This window comes from Sceloporus undulatus, chromosome 9, assembly GCF_019175285.1.
Source record: "Sceloporus undulatus isolate JIND9_A2432 ecotype Alabama chromosome 9, SceUnd_v1.1, whole genome shotgun sequence".
NCBI lineage: Eukaryota > Metazoa > Chordata > Lepidosauria > Squamata > Phrynosomatidae > Sceloporus > Sceloporus undulatus.
The window spans coordinates 24,665,229-24,683,870 of NC_056530.1; the positions used below are offsets into that span (position 1 = coordinate 24,665,229).

General features: G+C 48.8%; 1 protein-coding gene across 7 annotated transcripts in view; it reads left to right on the forward strand.

The window, feature by feature from the left end:
• The window catches only part of ARHGEF1 (Rho guanine nucleotide exchange factor 1), a 33,607-nt gene extending 16,224 nt beyond the window's left edge, over positions 1-17,383 (forward strand). For 3 of the 7 annotated variants that reach the window (XM_042439536.1, XM_042439538.1, XM_042439541.1), the window contains 20 exons: positions 329-431; positions 1,184-1,195; positions 2,052-2,240; positions 2,726-2,910; positions 3,052-3,198; positions 3,744-3,826; positions 3,924-4,049; positions 4,578-4,692; positions 4,991-5,091; positions 5,802-5,879; positions 7,161-7,236; positions 7,531-7,698; positions 8,558-8,645; positions 9,386-9,496; positions 10,094-10,164; positions 10,317-10,481; positions 10,586-10,780; positions 11,472-11,623; positions 12,241-12,337; positions 12,944-17,383. In XM_042439536.1, the coding sequence (XP_042295470.1) occupies positions 329-431; positions 1,184-1,195; positions 2,052-2,240; positions 2,726-2,910; positions 3,052-3,198; positions 3,744-3,826; positions 3,924-4,049; positions 4,578-4,692; positions 4,991-5,091; positions 5,802-5,879; positions 7,161-7,236; positions 7,531-7,698; positions 8,558-8,645; positions 9,386-9,496; positions 10,094-10,164; positions 10,317-10,481; positions 10,586-10,780; positions 11,472-11,623; positions 12,241-12,318 (2,243 nt within the window). In that variant the 3' untranslated portion in view covers positions 12,319-12,337; positions 12,944-17,383. The remainder of the gene's footprint in view (positions 1-328; positions 432-1,183; positions 1,196-2,051; positions 2,241-2,725; positions 2,911-3,051; positions 3,199-3,743; positions 3,827-3,923; positions 4,050-4,577; positions 4,693-4,990; positions 5,092-5,801; positions 5,880-7,160; positions 7,237-7,530; positions 7,699-8,557; positions 8,646-9,385; positions 9,497-10,093; positions 10,165-10,316; positions 10,482-10,585; positions 10,781-11,471; positions 11,624-12,240; positions 12,338-12,943) is intronic. The other 4 variants (XM_042439537.1, XM_042439542.1, XM_042439539.1 and 1 more) reach the window with 3 other exon arrangements.
• The last annotated feature ends 1,259 nt before the right edge of the window (positions 17,384-18,642 follow it).

The window sequence follows — 18,642 nt, forward strand, 5'->3', positions numbered from 1 at the left end:
AGCAAGGAATTCAGCATGGCCTTCTGCCTCAAAAGACAGCTGAGATTCCCTCTGATGAAGGCAACCAAAAATACAGCGGGACCTTAGTTCCAGGACCCCAAAATCCATGGATGCTCAAGTCTCATTATATACAAGGGGCACAGTAAAACGGTGTCCCTTATATAAAATGGTCAAATCAAGGTTTGCTCTTTGGAATGGATATATTTTTAAAATATGTTCAAGCCATAGGTATTTGAATCTCTGGATAAAGAATCTGTGGCTATAATTCATGTTCCTGGATTTTTGCCCACTGCCCCACATTCCATGCCTTGCCTTTGCTGTCTTTTAGGTCCGGACAGTCAGACCGGAGTGGATGCTGGAGACTCTGCCGTGGCTGAGCAGCTTTTGGCTGGGGACCAGCCCCCGGCGGACGATGGGGCCGAAAATGAAAGGTGAGGGCAGGGGAGTCTTCGAAAGCCTGTTTGCACATGGTTGGGGGCTCTTAGAGAACGCTTGAGTGCAAACGGACTGGTTTTGGTTCTATCTCTGAATGCAAACCATGCAGTCCTCTTCCAGATGTGGTTGGACTGCGTCTCCCAGCATTCCTCACCACTGGCTGCATTGCCTTGGAGCTGCTAGTGGTCTCATTCCAGTCCCTTGCTATGTTCTCCGCACCCATGTTCCAGGATTATTTTGGCTTTTACTTTATGTGCACTTACACCAGAACAACCCCCCCCCTCAAATTCAGTGGGGCGATGTCTTATTGAAGTCAATGGTGGCTACATAAGAGGAGACCCTGCTAGGATTGCAAAAGCCAGGGGTCCTCTGATGGCAGCTGGACTTCAGCTCCCAGAAGTCACAGCAAGCATGGCCACTGGTTAGAGTTATGGGAGTTGTAGTGCCCAAACAATTCCAGGAGTCAAGTTTAGGAGTTACAATATTTGTGGGACACAAAGTGTTACTTTGGGTGCCTCTTGTTTGGTGGGCCATTTTGGAGAATTTTATTCCTCTATTTTGGTCTAAATGTTTTTTGCAAAGAGAGGAAGCGAGAGCTCTCTGCTCCCCTCCAGAGTTTGTATTGCGAGGGTAGCCCATCCCCCTTTCCTCCCTCCCTTCCTCCTCTTTCTCTGTCCTGTCTTTTTTCTCCTCTTCTTCCAGTGTTTTAACATAATCACCCTTCTGTATTCTTGTTCTTCCTTTCTAGAAGGCGGAAAAGGTTGGTGGGCTCATCTCTCCCCTCCCCTCACCCTTTGCATGAATTCCTTCCTCAGGGAAAGGCACAAGAGCCCAGTTAAGTATATCTCCTCCTCTACCTTTTTTTCCTCCGCTCCAGCGGAGCTGCCTTACAAAATGGCAGTAACCCCCCCCCCCCCCGCTTGGACAACTGTTTGCAAATGGGGGGAGCATTGAGTCTCTGGGAAGGGTGGGGTGGGAGGCCAAATGGACTGGTGCCCTTTCCCATGGTGGTGGATTGGCACGGCTGCCGCCTCATTTTACCAGTCTCTCTTTTGTAACGTACCCATTTTGAGCATTAACCGGATGGCAGTCAATGGCTGGCCAGCACTTGTGAGAAAGTGGGTTTCTTCTATGGGGAGGCCACATACCTGGGCTCTGCCCACCTTTTGTGTGGCAACAGCACAGATCACCTTTGCAAACTCACTGTCCACCTTCCCCTGTTCTGGCGCATGGGTCTCTCGCACCAGTTTCTGGGATGCTCACGATTTCTTTCTCTCCCCTTCTCTCCCTGCCATTGCATGTGCTAACGTCTGCCTCTCCATGCACCCTTGTGCCAAAACCGGGCATTGTCTTGCCTCGTGGCCTCTTTGGTTGTGGCTCCTTCAACATTGTGGTGCCAACATGGCTCTCGTTGCCCTGTTCCTCTTCCTCCATCCCTGTTTGTCCTTGGTCTGTGGCCCTTCCACGAGTCGGTTCGCCCCCCCCCCCCGCCTCTTGTCTTGTCGAAACCAACGTCCCCCCCACCCCGGTTGGTCTGCGTGGTTGTTTGTGTCCCTGTGCCGTGGCTCCATCCACATTGTCCACCGTCCGCCACCCCATGGTCCCCCCCTTGCCAGGCTGACGGGAAAACTGGGGCGCTCGGAGAGCCTGCGTGTTTACGAACGGAAACGGTCCCAGCGTGGCTCGGCCAAGGGCAAGCAGCCACGGTCACGGAGCGACGTGGACATTGAGGCCGCTGCCCGGGCCAGTGAGCTGGAGCAGAAGCCGGCCCTGGATCAGGCCCGGCAGAAGCAGGGGAGCCACAAGTAGGTGAAGAGGTGCCCCCCAAATGGGAAGGGTGGGCGGCCACCACGAGACGTCGCTGTGGATGTTTTTGTCCCCTCGTGTTAGCAGGGATGCTGGGAATTGTAATCCTCCCCCACCCCCCAAAAAAAATCTTTCCAAATTCTGGCTGGGTTACCACCTTCAGGTCTAGATGCCTTGGCTGTTTTTGTCCCTCCATGTTTGCAGGGATGCTGGGAGTTGTATTAGAAAATGAATTGAAGCTTTCCAAGCAGGCTTATGGAGGAAGATACTGTCTTTCAGAGAGCTGTCTTGATGCTTTGGAATAAATCCACGCTGCAAATGTAGAATTGTAAAGGTGTTAATTTCCGTGGGACTTGTAGTTTTGTGAAGACTGCCGAGGTTGGAGGGTTTTTTGCAGGGAGGCGATGAAACCATTTTAACTTGTTGTGTCCTGTGTCCATCTGTCCTTACCGGCATTTCTGTCTTTCTCTTTGGCTCAATCCAGCTTGGAGCCTGGAGGGGCAGGGGGAGGCGAGCCCCCGCCGTCCTTTCTGCATCCCCAGTCTGAGGAGACTGAGCCGCGCGTTTCGGAACTGGAGCTTGAGCCGCCAAACTGGCGCGAGCTCGTCCCCCCCGACACCCTCCTCAGGCTGAAGAAAAGCGAAGTGAAGCGGCAAGAAGTGATCAACGGTAGGTGTGGCACCCATGCTCCCGTACGTCGCACGTGGGGGCCAGAGCTGGGGGTCAAGAGAGGGAGGTGGAGCTGGCTACTTGTCCAGTTGTCCACTTTGGTGCGGGACCATAACGCCTTGCCTTCCTTTGCTCCTGCAGAGCTGTTCATCACTGAACATGCCCACCTGCGCATGCTCCGGGTGCTTCTGGAAGTCTTCTACCAGCCCTTGTTGACGGAGGGGTTCTTCATAGAGAGGGAGCTGGCAAACATCTTCCCCAGTTTGGAGGATCTGGTTGATGAACACAGTGAGGACGGGGAGAAGGAGGGAAGCGTTCAATCGGGCCCCCCCCCCCCCCCAAAAGCCAGAATTTCCTTGGCTTTAAGCGTGGCAGTCCTTTGCTGATACTCTGTTGGGAGATAATACAGCAGTCCCCCGATATTCGCTGGGGTTAGTGGCACAGGACCCCCATGAAAGTGGAAAAAACGTAAACGAATAAGCAGTACTTTTTTGGCCACCACTTTAGGAATCTCTGGGTCCTCCAGCAGAACTCTATGGTCAACATCTGCCAGAATTTGACCATATTATCATGCTGGAAGACCTACAAATGCCTAGAGATGTGTTTTATCTAGGAATCTTTAGGTCTTCCAATGCAACTCTATGGTCAATTTCCAGCAGAATTTCTCTGGAAGACCTAGAGATCCCTAGAGAGGACATATTAATTAAATCCGCAGATAATCAAATCCCTTGCTTCTCTATAAACTGGGGTTCCTGGAGAGCATTGGTGCAGCCCTTTTATTTGACACTATTGGCATCCATTCTCTCTCTGTCTCCAAATCCTTCTTTCCACAGAAGTGTTTCTGGAGAGCTTGAAGAAGCTGAGAGAAGAAAACAATTCTGTCGTTTCCGAAATTGGAAGCGCTCTGCTGGCGCGGGTGAGAGTTAGAGGGAAGGGAGTAGGAGGTTTATCTTGGAGGTCCAGAACAGGCAGACATTTTGAAGGATCTTCATAACAGTGTCTTTCCCATGTAGTTTGATGGATCTGAAGGAAGGTGGTTCCAGAAGATTTCGGCCCGTTTTTGCAGCCGTCAGTCCTTTGCCTTGGAACAGCTAAAGGCCAAGCAGAAGAAAGAGCCCCGTTTCAACCAGTTCATCCAGGTATTTGCAGCAAGACTCCGATGTGCATTTTCCTTCTGGATTGCAGCAATATGCTCAGGCATGAAGTTGAGAAGTACAGTGCGCCCACGTTATATGCAGGTGCGCTTTACACGGTCTTGAGCGTATGCATTCAAGCCGCAGGGCGCACGCGCGACGCAAGGGGTGGCGCATCCCATTCAAATGAATGGGTGTGTGCGCCCATGGCGCGCGGCTGCGCATGAGCCCCATTGTTTCCAATGGGGCTCGAGCATAGGCAGAATTCGCCTTACGCGGTGGGGTCTGGAACGGATCCCCCGCATAAGGCAAGGGCGGACTGTAGCTGCAAACTATCAACAAATCATTGATCTGTTATTATTACTATTAGCAATAATAGTACAGTAGGCCTTTCACATTCACTGGGGTTAGAGTTGCAGGATTCCCACAAAAGTGCCAAAAATTGCATATAAGAAACACTGAGAGAACACCCCTCTAGGAATGTCTAGTAGGCCCTCCAGTGCAACTCTATAGGTTTCCATTTTGTTCTTGTAGGAAGCCGAAAGTCAGCCTCGGTGCCGGAGGCTGCAACTGAAGGACATCATCCCCACCGAGATGCAAAGGCTGACCAAGTATCCACTCCTTCTTCACAACATTGCCAAATGCACTGGTAGGAAAGCATGCCCTCACACTATCCCACTTTGGCAGGGACCGTCCCCATTAACCCTCTGCCATCCTATTTTTAAAGTACAGTATTGTCTTCCCATCCTACATAATGGCCTCTCATCTATCAGTGTCTGTATGGTTTGGCAATGGGGAAAGACGATGTTGTGTGCATCGGAGAGGAGGTCTTTTTCTCTGGGACCTGTAAAGAACCAGATGTGGGCTGTGCATCTGGGCCACACTGGGGCCATAGGTCAGGAGTGGTTTTTCTAAAGCGCTTCTGATTTTCTTGGTCCGCGCCGCAGAGGAAGATGAAGAGCGCCAGAAGGTTGAGAGGGCGGCCGAATGCTGCCGGCAGATCCTGAACCACGTCAACCAGGAGGTCCGCAACATGGAGAACTTTTTGGTAAGAAGGCAGCTTCCCGGAGCTCTTCCACGCTGCAGAATAAAAACACCATGGTCCCACTTTAATTTCCATGAATGCATCTTGTGGAATCTGAGATTTCTAAGCACTAAACTGCAAATCACAGGATTCCATAGGGCAGAACCATGGCAATTATTGTGCCATTGATGTCAGGCCCTCACCTGGAATCACCTGCCACAACAGGTGCGGTTATCTTATAGAAAAATATATGTGCATGAATGTCTCTTTCCTTTTCTAGCCTGAAAAACCCACAAAACATTATCTCTTTCATTCCTTTGGCTGCATCTGCATTGCAGAAATAATCCGGTTTCACACCACTAACTGCTGTGGTTCAAGGCTGTGGAATTCTGGGACTGGTAGTTTGTTGTGGCACCCAAGCTCTGCTGTGAAAATGGTGGCAAAGTGGTGGCAAGATAGATTATTTCTGCAGTGCGGATGCAGCCTTTCTGTCATTTTTTTGGGTCATGAGATTGCTGGCACCTATTTGCTGCAGAGAATAAATCTTTTGATTCTCTTGTCTCTTATGTGGAGTTAATTGGCTTAATTGCACCGGGGCAACGAACCCATATTTTTGTGGATATTGGGATTGCAGCACTGTGTTTGCATAGTTATTGTTTGCCGGCATTCTTTCTCCTTCCTGCAGTAATCCTCTCCCTTTTCCTTCCTCCTTGTCTCCACTTTTCACTCTTCAGAAACTCAAAGACTACCAGCGTCGCCTGGACCTTTCCAACCTCAAGCAAAGTACGGATCCGCTGCTGAGCGAGTTTAGGGTGAGTTTTCCGTCCGTTGTCTTTTTTCCCATCTGGGATCGGGGCGCCGGGGTCTTTCATGTCAGCAAAACATGGCTGTGGATCGAGGCCTGAGTCCTATTATTGACAAAAACCCAAGTAAAATCCTATGGGATTTCCATAGGTCTTGACCATGTAACAATAGAGTCAGTAGGACTACTCTTACTGGGATCAATCAATAGGAAATGCCTCATATCCTCCTCTGTAGGAGGGAATGGTTTTCCACCAGTAGAACCAGTTTTCCCAGTAAAAGCTGTATGCCTTTAATGACTCCACAACAGGCAGGAATTGGTCATCCTTCTTCCTCTCTGTCTTGCCATGCTGAGGCTGCGTCCGCTGGGTTTCAGCCTGCCATGCAGCTATTAAAACATAAGCTGTATCCCAGATATGAGAATCCGTTGTCCTTCTCCAGATGCTATGGGACTGCAACTCCCAGCATCCCTCAGCATTGTGGGTCACCTAGGAATTGCAGTCCAGGAACATCTGTTGCTTTCAGTTCTTCATGGGGAAAGTGCACTGGATGTCTTTTTTTAGTGGTTTTAAATTAATGCTCAGTTGGATTGATTGTTTATACTTTTCCAACCTGTTTTAGCTCATTTGCTGTAACTTGTATTGTAAGCTGCTTTGAGAGAAGCCTATTGAGAGAAAAGCAGGAGATCGATTGACCGAACAGTCAATCAAAGAATCAATCTAACAGACCTTTGGAGAAAGGCTGCGTGGTTCTTTCCCCTGATTTATCAAAAGAAGGGATCTGCGATCGCTCCGAGGGCTGCTCTGACTCTCACGGTTCCTTCCACAAAGTATCTGTGAAACGCACTTTGGAAGCCCCAGAGAGTTTCTTGGAGTAGGGAGATCTAGACAGCCTCAAGTCTCTTGGATTTCCTTTGTGTTGTAATACAACAGTGTGTCTCTGTGTAATAGAGAGATAGAGAGAAGATGCAAGCTTGTGTCCCTTCAGACTGCTGCCATTGGCTGCACTGGAGTCTGATGGGAGATCACAGAATCATAAGGCTGGAAGGGGACCTCAAAGGCCATGTAGTCTGACCCCTTGCCATGTTGGAAGTCCACCTCTAACGCATCCCTGGGAGACCATTCCATAATTGAGCAAAATCAGAGTATCTGGAGGGTCACCAGTTCCCACTCCTGTGAAATGCTGATTTATGCAAAGAGCCCAACATCTCATCCCACCTTCCTTCCTTCCTTCCTTCCTTCCTTCCTTCATTCATCCTTCCTTCCTTCCTTCCTTCCTTCATTTGCCCACAGAACACGGACATCACCAAGAAGAACCTGGTGTGTGAAGGACCCTTGACCTGGCGTCTCACCAAGGACAAATCCATAGGTTAGTTGACCCTGCCAAGTGCCCAACCGTGGCCCCTCTGCCCCTTTCTCTGCCCCCTTTTGCAGTCCTGGTCTTTGAGTGGAATTAAATTTTGAGGCAGGAGAGGAGTGTGCCAGGTTTCTGGTGTTAAAGGTGGCACTTTTGGGGGTCTGATGCCATCAGGGGCATCTTCGCTTGCAAGCTGAGCTTTTGAAGGTTGCAGCCAGTCTGAGAATCCTAAATGGACCCCTTTGCTCTGTCCTTTTCTGTCTCCCTGACCCCACTGCCCTTTTTCTTCTGGCCCCCTTCTTCCAGATGTTCATGTCCTGCTGCTGGGTGACATCTTGGTCCTTCTCCAGAAGCAGGAGGACCGCCTGGTGCTCAAATGCCACAGTCGCACCATCACCCCAACCCCCGACGGGAAGCAGATGCTCAGCCCCATCATCAAGCTCAATTCGGCCATGATCCGAGAGGTGGCCACAGGTGATCAGGAGAGGGATGCTGGGAGGGGGAGGGGGAAGGGGAAGAGGAAGGAGGAGGAAAGTAAAAGAGAAGGAGGAGCTGGTGGATTTGGGGAGCCAAAGAGTCTCCCAAAATTACCATACAGTGGACCCCCCTCTGTGTAAGGCAAATCCCACACCTCTGCGGTGCATGGCACCCCATGCGCCACGGGTGCATGCCCCATTCACCATCTGCATGACCTCAAGTTCGCGTATGACGAGCCGTTGTATGGTGCAGGCGCGTTGTATATACTCAACTATAAGTAAGTTGAAGGCTAGTTTTGGGAGCAATATTATGGATTTTAATATGACCCATGGATCAGTTGAGGGTAAAAATCTAGGGGCACCTAAGAAAAGATCTAACGGATGAAGCCAAGGAAAATAATGCCCCAAACGTACAAAATTCTAGCAGGCCTCAGTGTTTATGCTCACCCCAAAGTCTTTTTAAGGGGGTGTTGTCATTATATTGTAATATTGTGGGGGATGTTTTAATTGTTAGCTGCTTTGATTGTTTTTACAGAAAAGCGGGGTATAAATAATAGTTTTATTTATGTATGTATGAGATGGATGGGAGAGTAGGATGGGGTCAAGTTTTCCCCAGCGGCTGCTTCCTTTATTAATAGGAGTCAACGTGTACTTTACTGCCATTGACACTTGGATAAGTCGACTCAGGCTATTTGGGGGGATTTTTTTGACTAACATTTCTAGGTTTGTACACATGAATATATACAGTAGCTTTGCAAGGCTCTGCTGGATACTAAGGGGAGCTTTGGGGGGGGCTTTCGGAGGGCTCCTGGGGAAAGTGGCCTTTGCAAGGGTCACGGTCCTCTCTTTCCTCTTAGATATCAAGGCCTTCTATGTGATCTTCAGCTGGGAAAACGGGGCCCAGATCTACGAATTGGTGGCCCAGACCGTTTCGGAGAGGAAGAAGTAAGACATTGGGGTGGGAGAAAAGGGGAGGCTGGGGGAAGGTTTCACGCACAGCTTGGAAAAGTTACTTTGGGGAACTACACTTTCCATACTCCCCTGGGCATCATAGCCTGTAGCCATAATCCTTTAGCCAGCGCAGTGAATAAAGGTCCCATAATCCCCTAAGAAACCTGGCCAATATCCACAATCCATCAGACAGAATGGTGACTATAGGTCCCATAGTCCCCTAGGCAGATTGGCTAGTAACCATAATCCACTAGTATGGCAATTACAGCTCATGTAATTTCCTAGAAATCATGACCAGTAACTCCAGTCCTGTATCTGTAATGGCCAGTTCAGATCCCATAATCCCCTACACTGAATAGCCAGTGACCATAATCCCCTAGCCAGGATGGCCACTGCAACTCCCATAATCCTCTAACAACATGATTAGTACCAACTCCAGACCAGCAAGACTTTTCAGAGCTTAGAAAAAAATATTTGGACGATGACTCCCAGAATCCTCTCCCAGCCAATAAGGGCTACTTGGTGAGGCTGGCTAGGGGATTCTGGGAGTTACAGTACACCCATTTTTTCCCTTTCATAGAATTATGAATTAAGGGCCATCTTATCTGACCCCATTCTGCCATAAAGGAAGATGCAGCCCTCCTGGAAAGTTGCTGAAGAAATGTCTGGTGGTGGTTTTTCTAGACTTGAACTCGGCTCTGATTCCTGCTTCTGTCCTTTTGTCCCATCCTTAGCTGGTGCAGCATGATCAGCGAGACGGCCGGCTCTTTGAAACTGCCTCGGTCCAGCCACCCGAAACCGCGGCTGTCGGTCCCAAACCGGACTTCACCCCCCAGCCCCAGCTAGTAAGTGTGGGGTTTACTCGGGAGAAATGGGCACAAAGTGGTAGAGACTTTATGGAACAAGAGCAGAGGTTGGCACTGCGGAAAGGGTTTGGAACTACAGTTCCCCAAATCCTCTATCCTCTCGGGCTTTTGGTGATTCTAGGGAGATACAGTCCAATAATAATAATAATTATTATTATTATTATTATAATGGCCAGCCAGTCCAACCCGCTGTTAATACATGATTGCATGGCTAAAGTGCCCTGAAGAGGTTGCCATCCAGCCACTGTTTAAAAACTTCTGTTTCCCCCAAAATGTAGGGATTCCATAGAAGGTTTTTCAAAGGGTCACCCTAAAAGTGGTCAGTTCTAAAGGATGCCTTGTCCAGTGTAGTTCCTCAGCGCCTGCTATCTCCCAGTAGCAGAATGCACAAAGCTGAACCAGGCTCTTGCCAAGAGGTGCCATTTTGGAAACCCCGACTGGCATGGAGAATTGAGCATTTGCAAGCCAACCCAGGAGTCCGGTCAGGTGGGAGGAGACGGGGGGGGGGGACACATGATACTGGTGACCAGCTGGGCATTGGCCATGAGCGGCCTGCAAACGTGGTTCTTTTCTCAGCAGCTACTCTGAGGGGCTTCTCGGCGGGACGGAGAATGGTAGCTCCCTGAAGGAGGCGCTGCAGTCGGAAGGTGAGTTTATGGCCAACTGACCACTGACCTTGGACTTGAGCCTTGACTTGAACCTTGGACTCTCCTTGAATGCCTTGCCTTGGGAGACTTTTTGGGGAGGGAGAGTGACTTGGAGAGGGGCAGGAAACCGATTAGCCTTTTTGCCACTCCAGAACGAGAAAAAGACTCCTTGGAAGGAGCCGAGTTCGAGGAACGCAGCCCTGTCAGCGAACCCAAGCTGGGCAAGGCGATGGAGGAGTTCCTGGCTGACATCCTGACCCTCTACAAGCCCCGGCCTGGAGGTCAAGGGGTGCTGGCCGCAGCTGCTCAGGACAGAGGTGGGCAACCCCTGTCCTTGGCAGTTAACTGACTAACTTCCCATCCCTGTGCCAAGGATGCCAGGGCAGCCATCTTAGGGAAGCGCTTCCTCTTCTCTTCACAGTCTTGGCATTGAAGAGGCTGCTGCAGATATCATCGGTGGAAGGGGATGGGGCCTTTCTGGTGGAGCAGACGGAGGGACTCCCGGAGAACGGGACCCCGCAACTGGGGCAGGAGGAGGAGGAGGAGGAGGAAGGGGAGTGGGACGGAGGACGCGCCGCCGAGACGGAGGACGGAAGCAGTGAGAGGAGAAATAAAGGTGGGCAGGGGAGGCCAGGGGTATCCTGGGAACAGGCGTGTGAGAGAGGGGCATGCTGGAGAAGAAAAACACACCTGGATATGACTTACTATAAATTTGGTACCAAAGGCAGGAGTTACTCCAAAGGCTGGTCCTCTCTCTGCTCACCTTTCCCCATCAAGTAAAAACGTTTTTATTCAGGCAGGCTTTTTAAATTAAAAAAAGAAAATTAAAATAGGGCCCCCTTTATATGGGGGGGGGGGTGCATTAGTTTGACTACATGCTGGGTCTGCTGGAAAGGTGGGCTTGTCTGCTTTCCCCTTTTCTCTTTATTTTGCTCTTTGCACATGCGCAGAAAGAGCAGCTGCGGTTCGCTTTGCCTGTTGTAGGCAAGCATACATGGCTATGCGCTTTCCCAGTTCAAACTTTGTTGCATTGTTTACTCCATATAATAATAATAATAATAATATGTTTATTTATATCCCACCTCTCTGTGTTTCTCCTGCTTTACGGTTAGCCAGTGCTGCTAAACAAATTTCCATGTATCCAGAGGAGGAGGAAACATTGGTCTGGCTGTGCATATAAGTTTTTGCAAAAGGGGGCTTCACAATCAGGGACTTTGATAACTGAGCTGTGCCTGTAATTAATGATCTAATAAAGTGAGTGGGTGACTAATTAGCTTAACTAACCCCCAAAGTCTTTGCCTTTTCAGGAGGGACCCCCAATGGCCCGCAAGAGCCCCCTTGGGCTTCGGAGCACCCCGATAAAGACGGCCACCTCGCCCCGCTTATTCTGTCCCACCAACAGACCGATGGGCTGAAGCATCACTTGCGGCTCCTGGAAGACGCCATTCTGGGCCTGAAGGTGAGGAAAAGCTTTTAAAGTCTCCCCAAATCGCACACTCCGAACTTAGCCTTTGTGCAGCATTTGGCTCAGCTTGCCTGCAAACCAAAGTCTGGACTCCCACATTGCTTTTTAAAAAATTCTCATAAATGTCAAAGAGAAAACAAACAAACATGTATTTTGGAAACGGCTACTTTGGTGGAGACTGGAGGGAAGAAAGCACATGTGGGAATTTTAGCATATAAATGGCTCCTTGTCTTGATTGCTGTAATGCGCTCTACATAGAGCTACCCTTGGAGACTGTTTGGAAACTTGAGCTGGTTCAAAGAGTGGCAGCCAGGTGGCTTATAGAAAGACATTGATGCCCATGAAGGAGCAGGTTGTGTTTGTGCCTAGGAACAGAAATGCAAAACTTGAGGGTCTGGTGATAGGGTGACAAGTTCGGTTAGGGGATGATGTGCATTACACTCCTGCCAAAGATCATCATTGCAACAACTCAGTAATCACAACCACCACCACCATGACAAGATAATAATAATAATAATAATAATAATAATAATAATAATAATAATAATAATAATAATAATGATACCCTCCTCTGAAGGTTCTTCCTTCTGTGTTTTTGTCTCTGCTGCTAGGACATTGAAGCAGACTATTGGCGCCTGCAGCAGCTGATGGGGAAACTGACCTCTTCCCAGCAGTCCAGTTTCACATGAGGCCGGCCAAGCAGGCAAGGTAATGCACAGGCACATGGGACTTATGGCCAGAGGAGAGCGCCCAGAGATGCCGGGGCTTATTGGCCATAGGGACTCTGGCCCAAGTGGAGTTCCCCTTCAGTTCCCTCTATTTCTAGCGTTGCAAAGGGCAAGATGCTGCAAATCCTGTCTCCAAGAATGTGTTCAGATATGCTGCATTTTCAGTCCCTTGGAAAGAGTGTCTGGCCCCTTGGCTTTGGATGGCTAAATTGCATTTCCAAATGCTCCACTCCTGAAGTTCCTGCAATGCTAGAAATTAGGGGCCAGAAAGCAAATTTCTTTGGAAGGGAGAGAATTCTTATTTGGGAAGGGCAGGGTCCTAATCTTGCCCTCCTGGTCACTATACCCTTGGCATTGCCTCCCCCCCAAAATAAGGGCCTTGATAGCTGCCTGTTTTGGGGAGATGCAGAGTTGCACCTGGGGAATAGTTTTGCACAGAAGGCTTAGTTGCAAGATCCCAGCCATCAGCCGGACCTTGGGGATGATGGGTCTGTGTGTATAGGAAAGAGATGGGCATTGGTAACGCCACCCTCCATGCGCCATCGGTCTCACGCCTTTCGGTGTCCATCTTTTTCTCCTTTTCTAGGCCTGTCCTGAACGTGGAGGAATTGGTCTCACTCTTCCCAGAGGTTTCTTTCCCGGCCTCACCAACCAAATGGGACCCGGGTTGCTTTCTTCATTTTGTATTGTATAGGAGACTTGCAATGGAGGGAAAGATTTGGGGGTTATAGATGATGTATTTATATATACTGCCTGAACCACACTGTAGTGGGAATATATTTAAAAGTCGAGGAGCTGCTTTTTGTTTCTTAGGTCAAGTGTTACAGGGCGCATCTACACTGTAGGAACAACGCCGTTCGGCACCACTTTTAATGGCCGCGGCTCCATCCGTTGTACAGAATCCTTGGATTTGGAGTTTGATGAGGCACCAGCCCTCTTTGGCAGAGAAGCCTTGCAGAACTACAGATCCCAGGATTCCACTGGATGGAGCTACAGCACTTGAAAGTGGTGTCAAAGTGTGTTATTTCTTCTATGTAGATGTACCCATAGCCTTCCCAAGAGGCCAGGGAGGGCTGTTTCATCAGGGCAAAGAGATGCGAGCTTTTTCTGTAGCTGTGAGATTAGTTGGCAAGGTTTGGTCCCAAAGAGAGACAGATTCCCCCCTTCTCCCCCCAAAAGGATCACTTCTGGTGATGGTTCTTTGGTGGCTGAAGATGCAAACCTGGGTAGTAGGCGTCCGAACGTCCAGGCCAGACTGAGGTCCAAGTGAAGGCCGCAGAATGAGGACCCCAGCCCATGTCCGCAGGGAGGGTGGCAAGGGGGCAGGAGACCCACATCTCCCCCAACCCATTTCATTCAGTCTCAGGTCTGGGGCATGCCTTGCCCAGAGGGATTCCTTGCTCTTGGTCTTCTTCTGTTGCTCTTCCCGAGAAGCAGAGAAGCCCCAATTGCCATTGCAGCCGAGGAAGAAGAACCCAACTCTGACCCAAACTGCTCTTGCATTTCCATCTCTAAGACTCCGGTTTCCTTCTTCTGGCCTTTTCCGTTCTCCTTCCCTTCTCCAGATGCCTCTCCCAAGAAACTCTCCACCTATTTTGGTTTCTGCTCATAACACAACACTGTCGGTCTTCTGGTTGCGACTTTTGTGGTGCGGCATTTTCTCTTACATTCGCTCCCCCAGCACCAATCCAGCTCACACCCGCATTTGCACTTGCGCACTTGAGTGGGATCCTTAGAAGGTGGGTTCCTTGTGCAAACTGAATCCGCCATCTTTTACTGGGGTGGGTCTTTCCCTCTTTCCTTCCTTTTTCTTTTAGTTCTTTATTCATTCCTCACTTCCTTTTGTTTTGTATTTTCCTTCCTTCCTTCTTTTCTCTTTTCCTTTTGTGTTCTTCCCTTCCATTTGTTCTCTCTCTCTCTTCCCTTTTCTTTCCTAACTTTTCCCCCTCCCTCCCTTCCTTCTCCTGTTGGCAAACTGCAGCCGTTGAAGGGCCCTTCCAACCCACCTTTCCCCTCTCCTCCATTCTTCCTTCTCTCTTTCCCTCTGCTTTGCTTATCAAGTACTGAGCAATCCAGGGCTTCTTGGGGTGAGACCACCCATCTTTGCGCATCACCCCACAGCTCCCCTTTGACTTATTTCTAACCAAGGCACTTCTTCCCAGTTCAAGCCATGACCTGCCACAGGTGTTGCACATAGAAGCCCATAAAGGGAAGTGCCCAGGAGGTGTCCCTCTCACAGCCATCTTGCTTGTCTCCCTTTGAGATGCTGTTGTATAAAATGGACAGCAGATGGAGCCCCTTCCTCTCTTGATGCAGGTAGGGAAAGGATGATGGGCTTTGCAGTATATTTTCTTCCTCCTCTTCCCTCTGGCAGAGAGATGTCACCAGACCTGGACTTTTCCTACAGCAGACATAGGAATGGTTTAGTCCTTTAATGCCGTTGGATTGCAGCTCCCATCATTCCTTGTCATTGGTTGTGCTAGCTGGGGATGCTGGAGGCTGCAGTGTGGCAACATCTTAGTGGACCACAGTGCTCCCACTCCTGGTCTAGAAGATGTTGCACTGCAACTCCCATATGCCCTTGCAGCTAGGACTTCTGGGAATTGTAGTCCAGCATCACTTGGACTCAGCCTTGGCCTGTGCCTGGGGCACCAGACTGCTTGGTTCTGCAGTCTGTTTGTTTTGGTTTCTGCTGCTTGGAGCAGCTCCATCCTGGAGGAAGTTGCGTTCAGCGTGCGTTTCCCCCTCCCAAGTCCAGTTACAGAGGGACCAGACCAAGTGGACCATACTGGAAATGTAGCAGTTGTGGAGCCTGTGGCCCTCCAGGTGTCCTTGGACTACAACTCCCACCATCCCTGACCATTACCCCCTGCTTGATGGGGATGATGGGAGGTGGAGTCCAGTAGCATCCCTGGCCTTGTCTGTAGTTAGATTGGGGCAGAGAGAGAGGAAAAATTTGAGGTCAGGGCAGTATATAATTCAAAAGAGTTAAGAGAGGCCAGTTTGACCCAAAGAGTTTGGTAGGGAAAGTGGGCAGGTCTGGATTCGCACCAGCGTCCTCAGAGACTACCAGAAACTCTGATAGTTGCGCACGTTCTACTTCTTCCCAAGTGCCTTTCTGTTTTGTTGGCAACGTGCTTGTATTTGTATTTGTAAGGAAACTCATATTTTGCTGGGATATTTTATATGCATATACTTATAAATATTATATATATATATATATATACACACACACACAGAGACACACAGATATAAGGGATTGGTCTTGATGCCAATTTGTTTTCCTACTTGTTTCGTCTGTTGCTGTACAAAGAACATAAACTGTATATTCAGAGGTGAAAGAGTGAGACTTTACCCAGCCCTTTCCTTGCCTTTGCCAGTATTATGGAGATAGATAGATAGATATACAATAATACTCTCCCAAATGCAGCCACAGACGGGGGGGGGGGGGGGGGCTGTTGTTGTTTTTTAAAGCCACGGTTGACATTAAATAATAATAATTCCAAATTAAGCAATATTGAACCTAAAAGGGAAGAGGAGGAGAAGAAAACCAATGTCGTTCCTGTTTATCCTTCCATTTTTGGGTGTCTTTTATGGTCGCTCCTTTGTGTTGCAAGACTTGTTCTCAGACTCTCCAGATGTTTTGGACTACAGCTCCCAGACGTCTCTGTCAGCATGGCCAGCACTCGGGGATTCTGGGAGTTGCAGTCCTCCGTGTTTGAGGACCACTGTTAGGAGAGGACTTTCTCAAGATAATTGCTTCTTGCGCATTAGTGTGCATCATGCCCTCTTTCCACAAAGTGCCAAGGGCATTTTTGGCTGCTTTTGGCTTTTTTGGTCTCTGGGGGTTTGCAGGCAGAAGTCAGGCTTTCCTCTTAGTTTATCCTTAGGCGAGGCTTTGATTGCAAAAAATCCCTGAGTGGGAGACGGTTTGAATGCGCCGCCGTCTCTTTCTCTCCTGCCCTTTTCACCATCCATTATTATCTCAGGTTCTAGGCTGCTTTTGAAAACCTTGGGGTTTGGGGCAAGCAGAACCAGTCTTGGAAAACAAGCTTTGCTTTGCTGAAATTGTGCCGCTCACTTGATGGTGCTAAATGCATTGCATTGCACTGATGCAGGGTTTTCTGGAACGAGGTATCAGGGCTTTCTTGACTTGCTCCTGCTTTGCTTCTGAACTTTCCAAATAGGAGACAGTGGGTTTCTTCCAACTTCAGAACCGCAATACTATATACCTCTTAAATGGCTCATTCCAAAAAAGGTGATAGAAAATCTTCCATTGCTCACTCTGCGGAGCGGAACGCATGTGTGTCACACAAAGGTGCATTATATACTTGACTTGTTTCTTAACAGTTGTTTTAATACTGGCTCAGGCAACATAAGATGCACCACCATCATGTCTACTTCGGTTTATACTTACGGATGTATTGTTTGCAATTCTACGCTGCTCTTGTGCCTGCTTCATGCTAAACCGCTTCTCCAGGAGCACTTTCTCAATTGCTAACTGTGTCTTTGGGAGACTGTTTTGCCCTTATTTTAAACTCAGCTTGAACCAGAGCTTGCAAGCACTGTCCCTCTCTGGGTCAGACTAAGGCATGGCAAACGCATCTTGAGAAGGGTCTCTGTAGCAGCCATGTGTTAATTGTTTTGGGGTTTCACTTCAGATGTGGAACCGGAGTGTGTTCCATCCCTGTGTGTTTCTCGATTGGGGCTGCTGCAAAAATCAAAACCGGAAGGAAGGGGTGCCGGTGAATTTGGGGCCAGTGGGGCTCTTGGTCTGTATGTTTCTGGGAAGGAAGAGAGGAGAAGAAACTGGGCAGAAGAGAAGGAAGAAGTCGTCCCTCATCCCAGCCAGGATGAGCATCAGTGGATCGTGGCCCCATCTTCTCTCCTTTTGTGTAAAAGAGACACTGAGAGTTTTGTGTATGTTGCAAAGAGGGAAAGGTACGTGGATGGAGGGGGCGAGAGAGAGACTGAACCAAAGACAGCTCCTGTACAAGATGCCAAATTAAAGCCTATATTAATCACAGCTCTTGGTCCCTTTGTGGTTGGAGTAGCCTTTGCTTTTCCATGTTCAGGGTCTCTCTCATATTGACTGACTCCATTCTTGCCTTCCCATTCCCCCCTTGGACCTTGGAGAAGGAGAGTTGGCTGGCCAAGAGTCCTTTCCTGCCTCACTTCTGGAACGAAACAACCCTTTCCCTGCTTGGAGAAGAGAAGGTTAAGAAGTGATAGGAGAGCCCTGTTTAAGTATTTGAAGGGGTGTCATGTTGAGGAGGGAGCAAGCTTGTCTTCTGATGCTCCAGAGACTAGGACCCAATGGAGCAATGGATGCAAGCTCCAGGAAAAGAGATTCCAGCTCTATATTAGGAGGAACTTCTTGAGAGTAAGAGCTGTTTTGATAGTGAAAGATGCTCCCTTGGAGTGTGATGGAGCCTCCTTCCTTGGAGGCCTTTAAAGAGGGGCTGGATGGCCATCAGTCAATGGAGATGCTTTGATTGAGAGTTCCTGCATGGCAGAAGAAGGGGGTTGGACTGGATCAGGGCCCTTCTTGGGGTCTCTCCCATCTCTAGGATTCTATGGTTGGTCAGGTCCTTGCATTTTCTCCTTAGCACCCAGAAAGGAGGAAAGAAGTGTGTAGAAATATAGAAGTTATATATAGAAATGCACTTGCTATTGCTATTGCGAAGTGGACTCCTCCACTCCACCAAATGGGGACTGAATTGGATTAGTGTATATACTCCTGTACAAGTCGAAGGGAAGGTTTTAGGGCCAAAAGTCATGGATTGTGATGTGACCCTTGAATAAGTCGAGGGTAAAACTTTGGGGCCTGTAATAAAGGATGCGAAGAGGGGAACGCCACTTCCTTCCCTCCTTCTCCAGACCTCTCCTGACCCTAAAACCACTTCTCTGGTGCTGAGAAGTGACCCCAAATAGACCCAGACCCAGACCCAGGGGCACCATTTGTACACATGCGCACACATGTTTACCTTCAAGGAGACCCAAAGACGAATAGATATTTTATTGCTTTAGAAGCCAGCAAGATCGCGATCCGCTGGGCATAATAATTATTTTCCCATCCTATTTTTTGTTTCTTTTCGTTTCTTTACACTTCATAAATTAATACAATATTTACCAAAAAAATAAATTAAATTAAATTAAATTAATAAAGGGTCTGGAGTTAAAACAGTGTCTTCATATATATATATATATATCAACCACACAAATAACAGTTTTGATCTTGAAAACACGGAGACACAAGCACAAAGAGAGGCAAAAAGTGTGGGG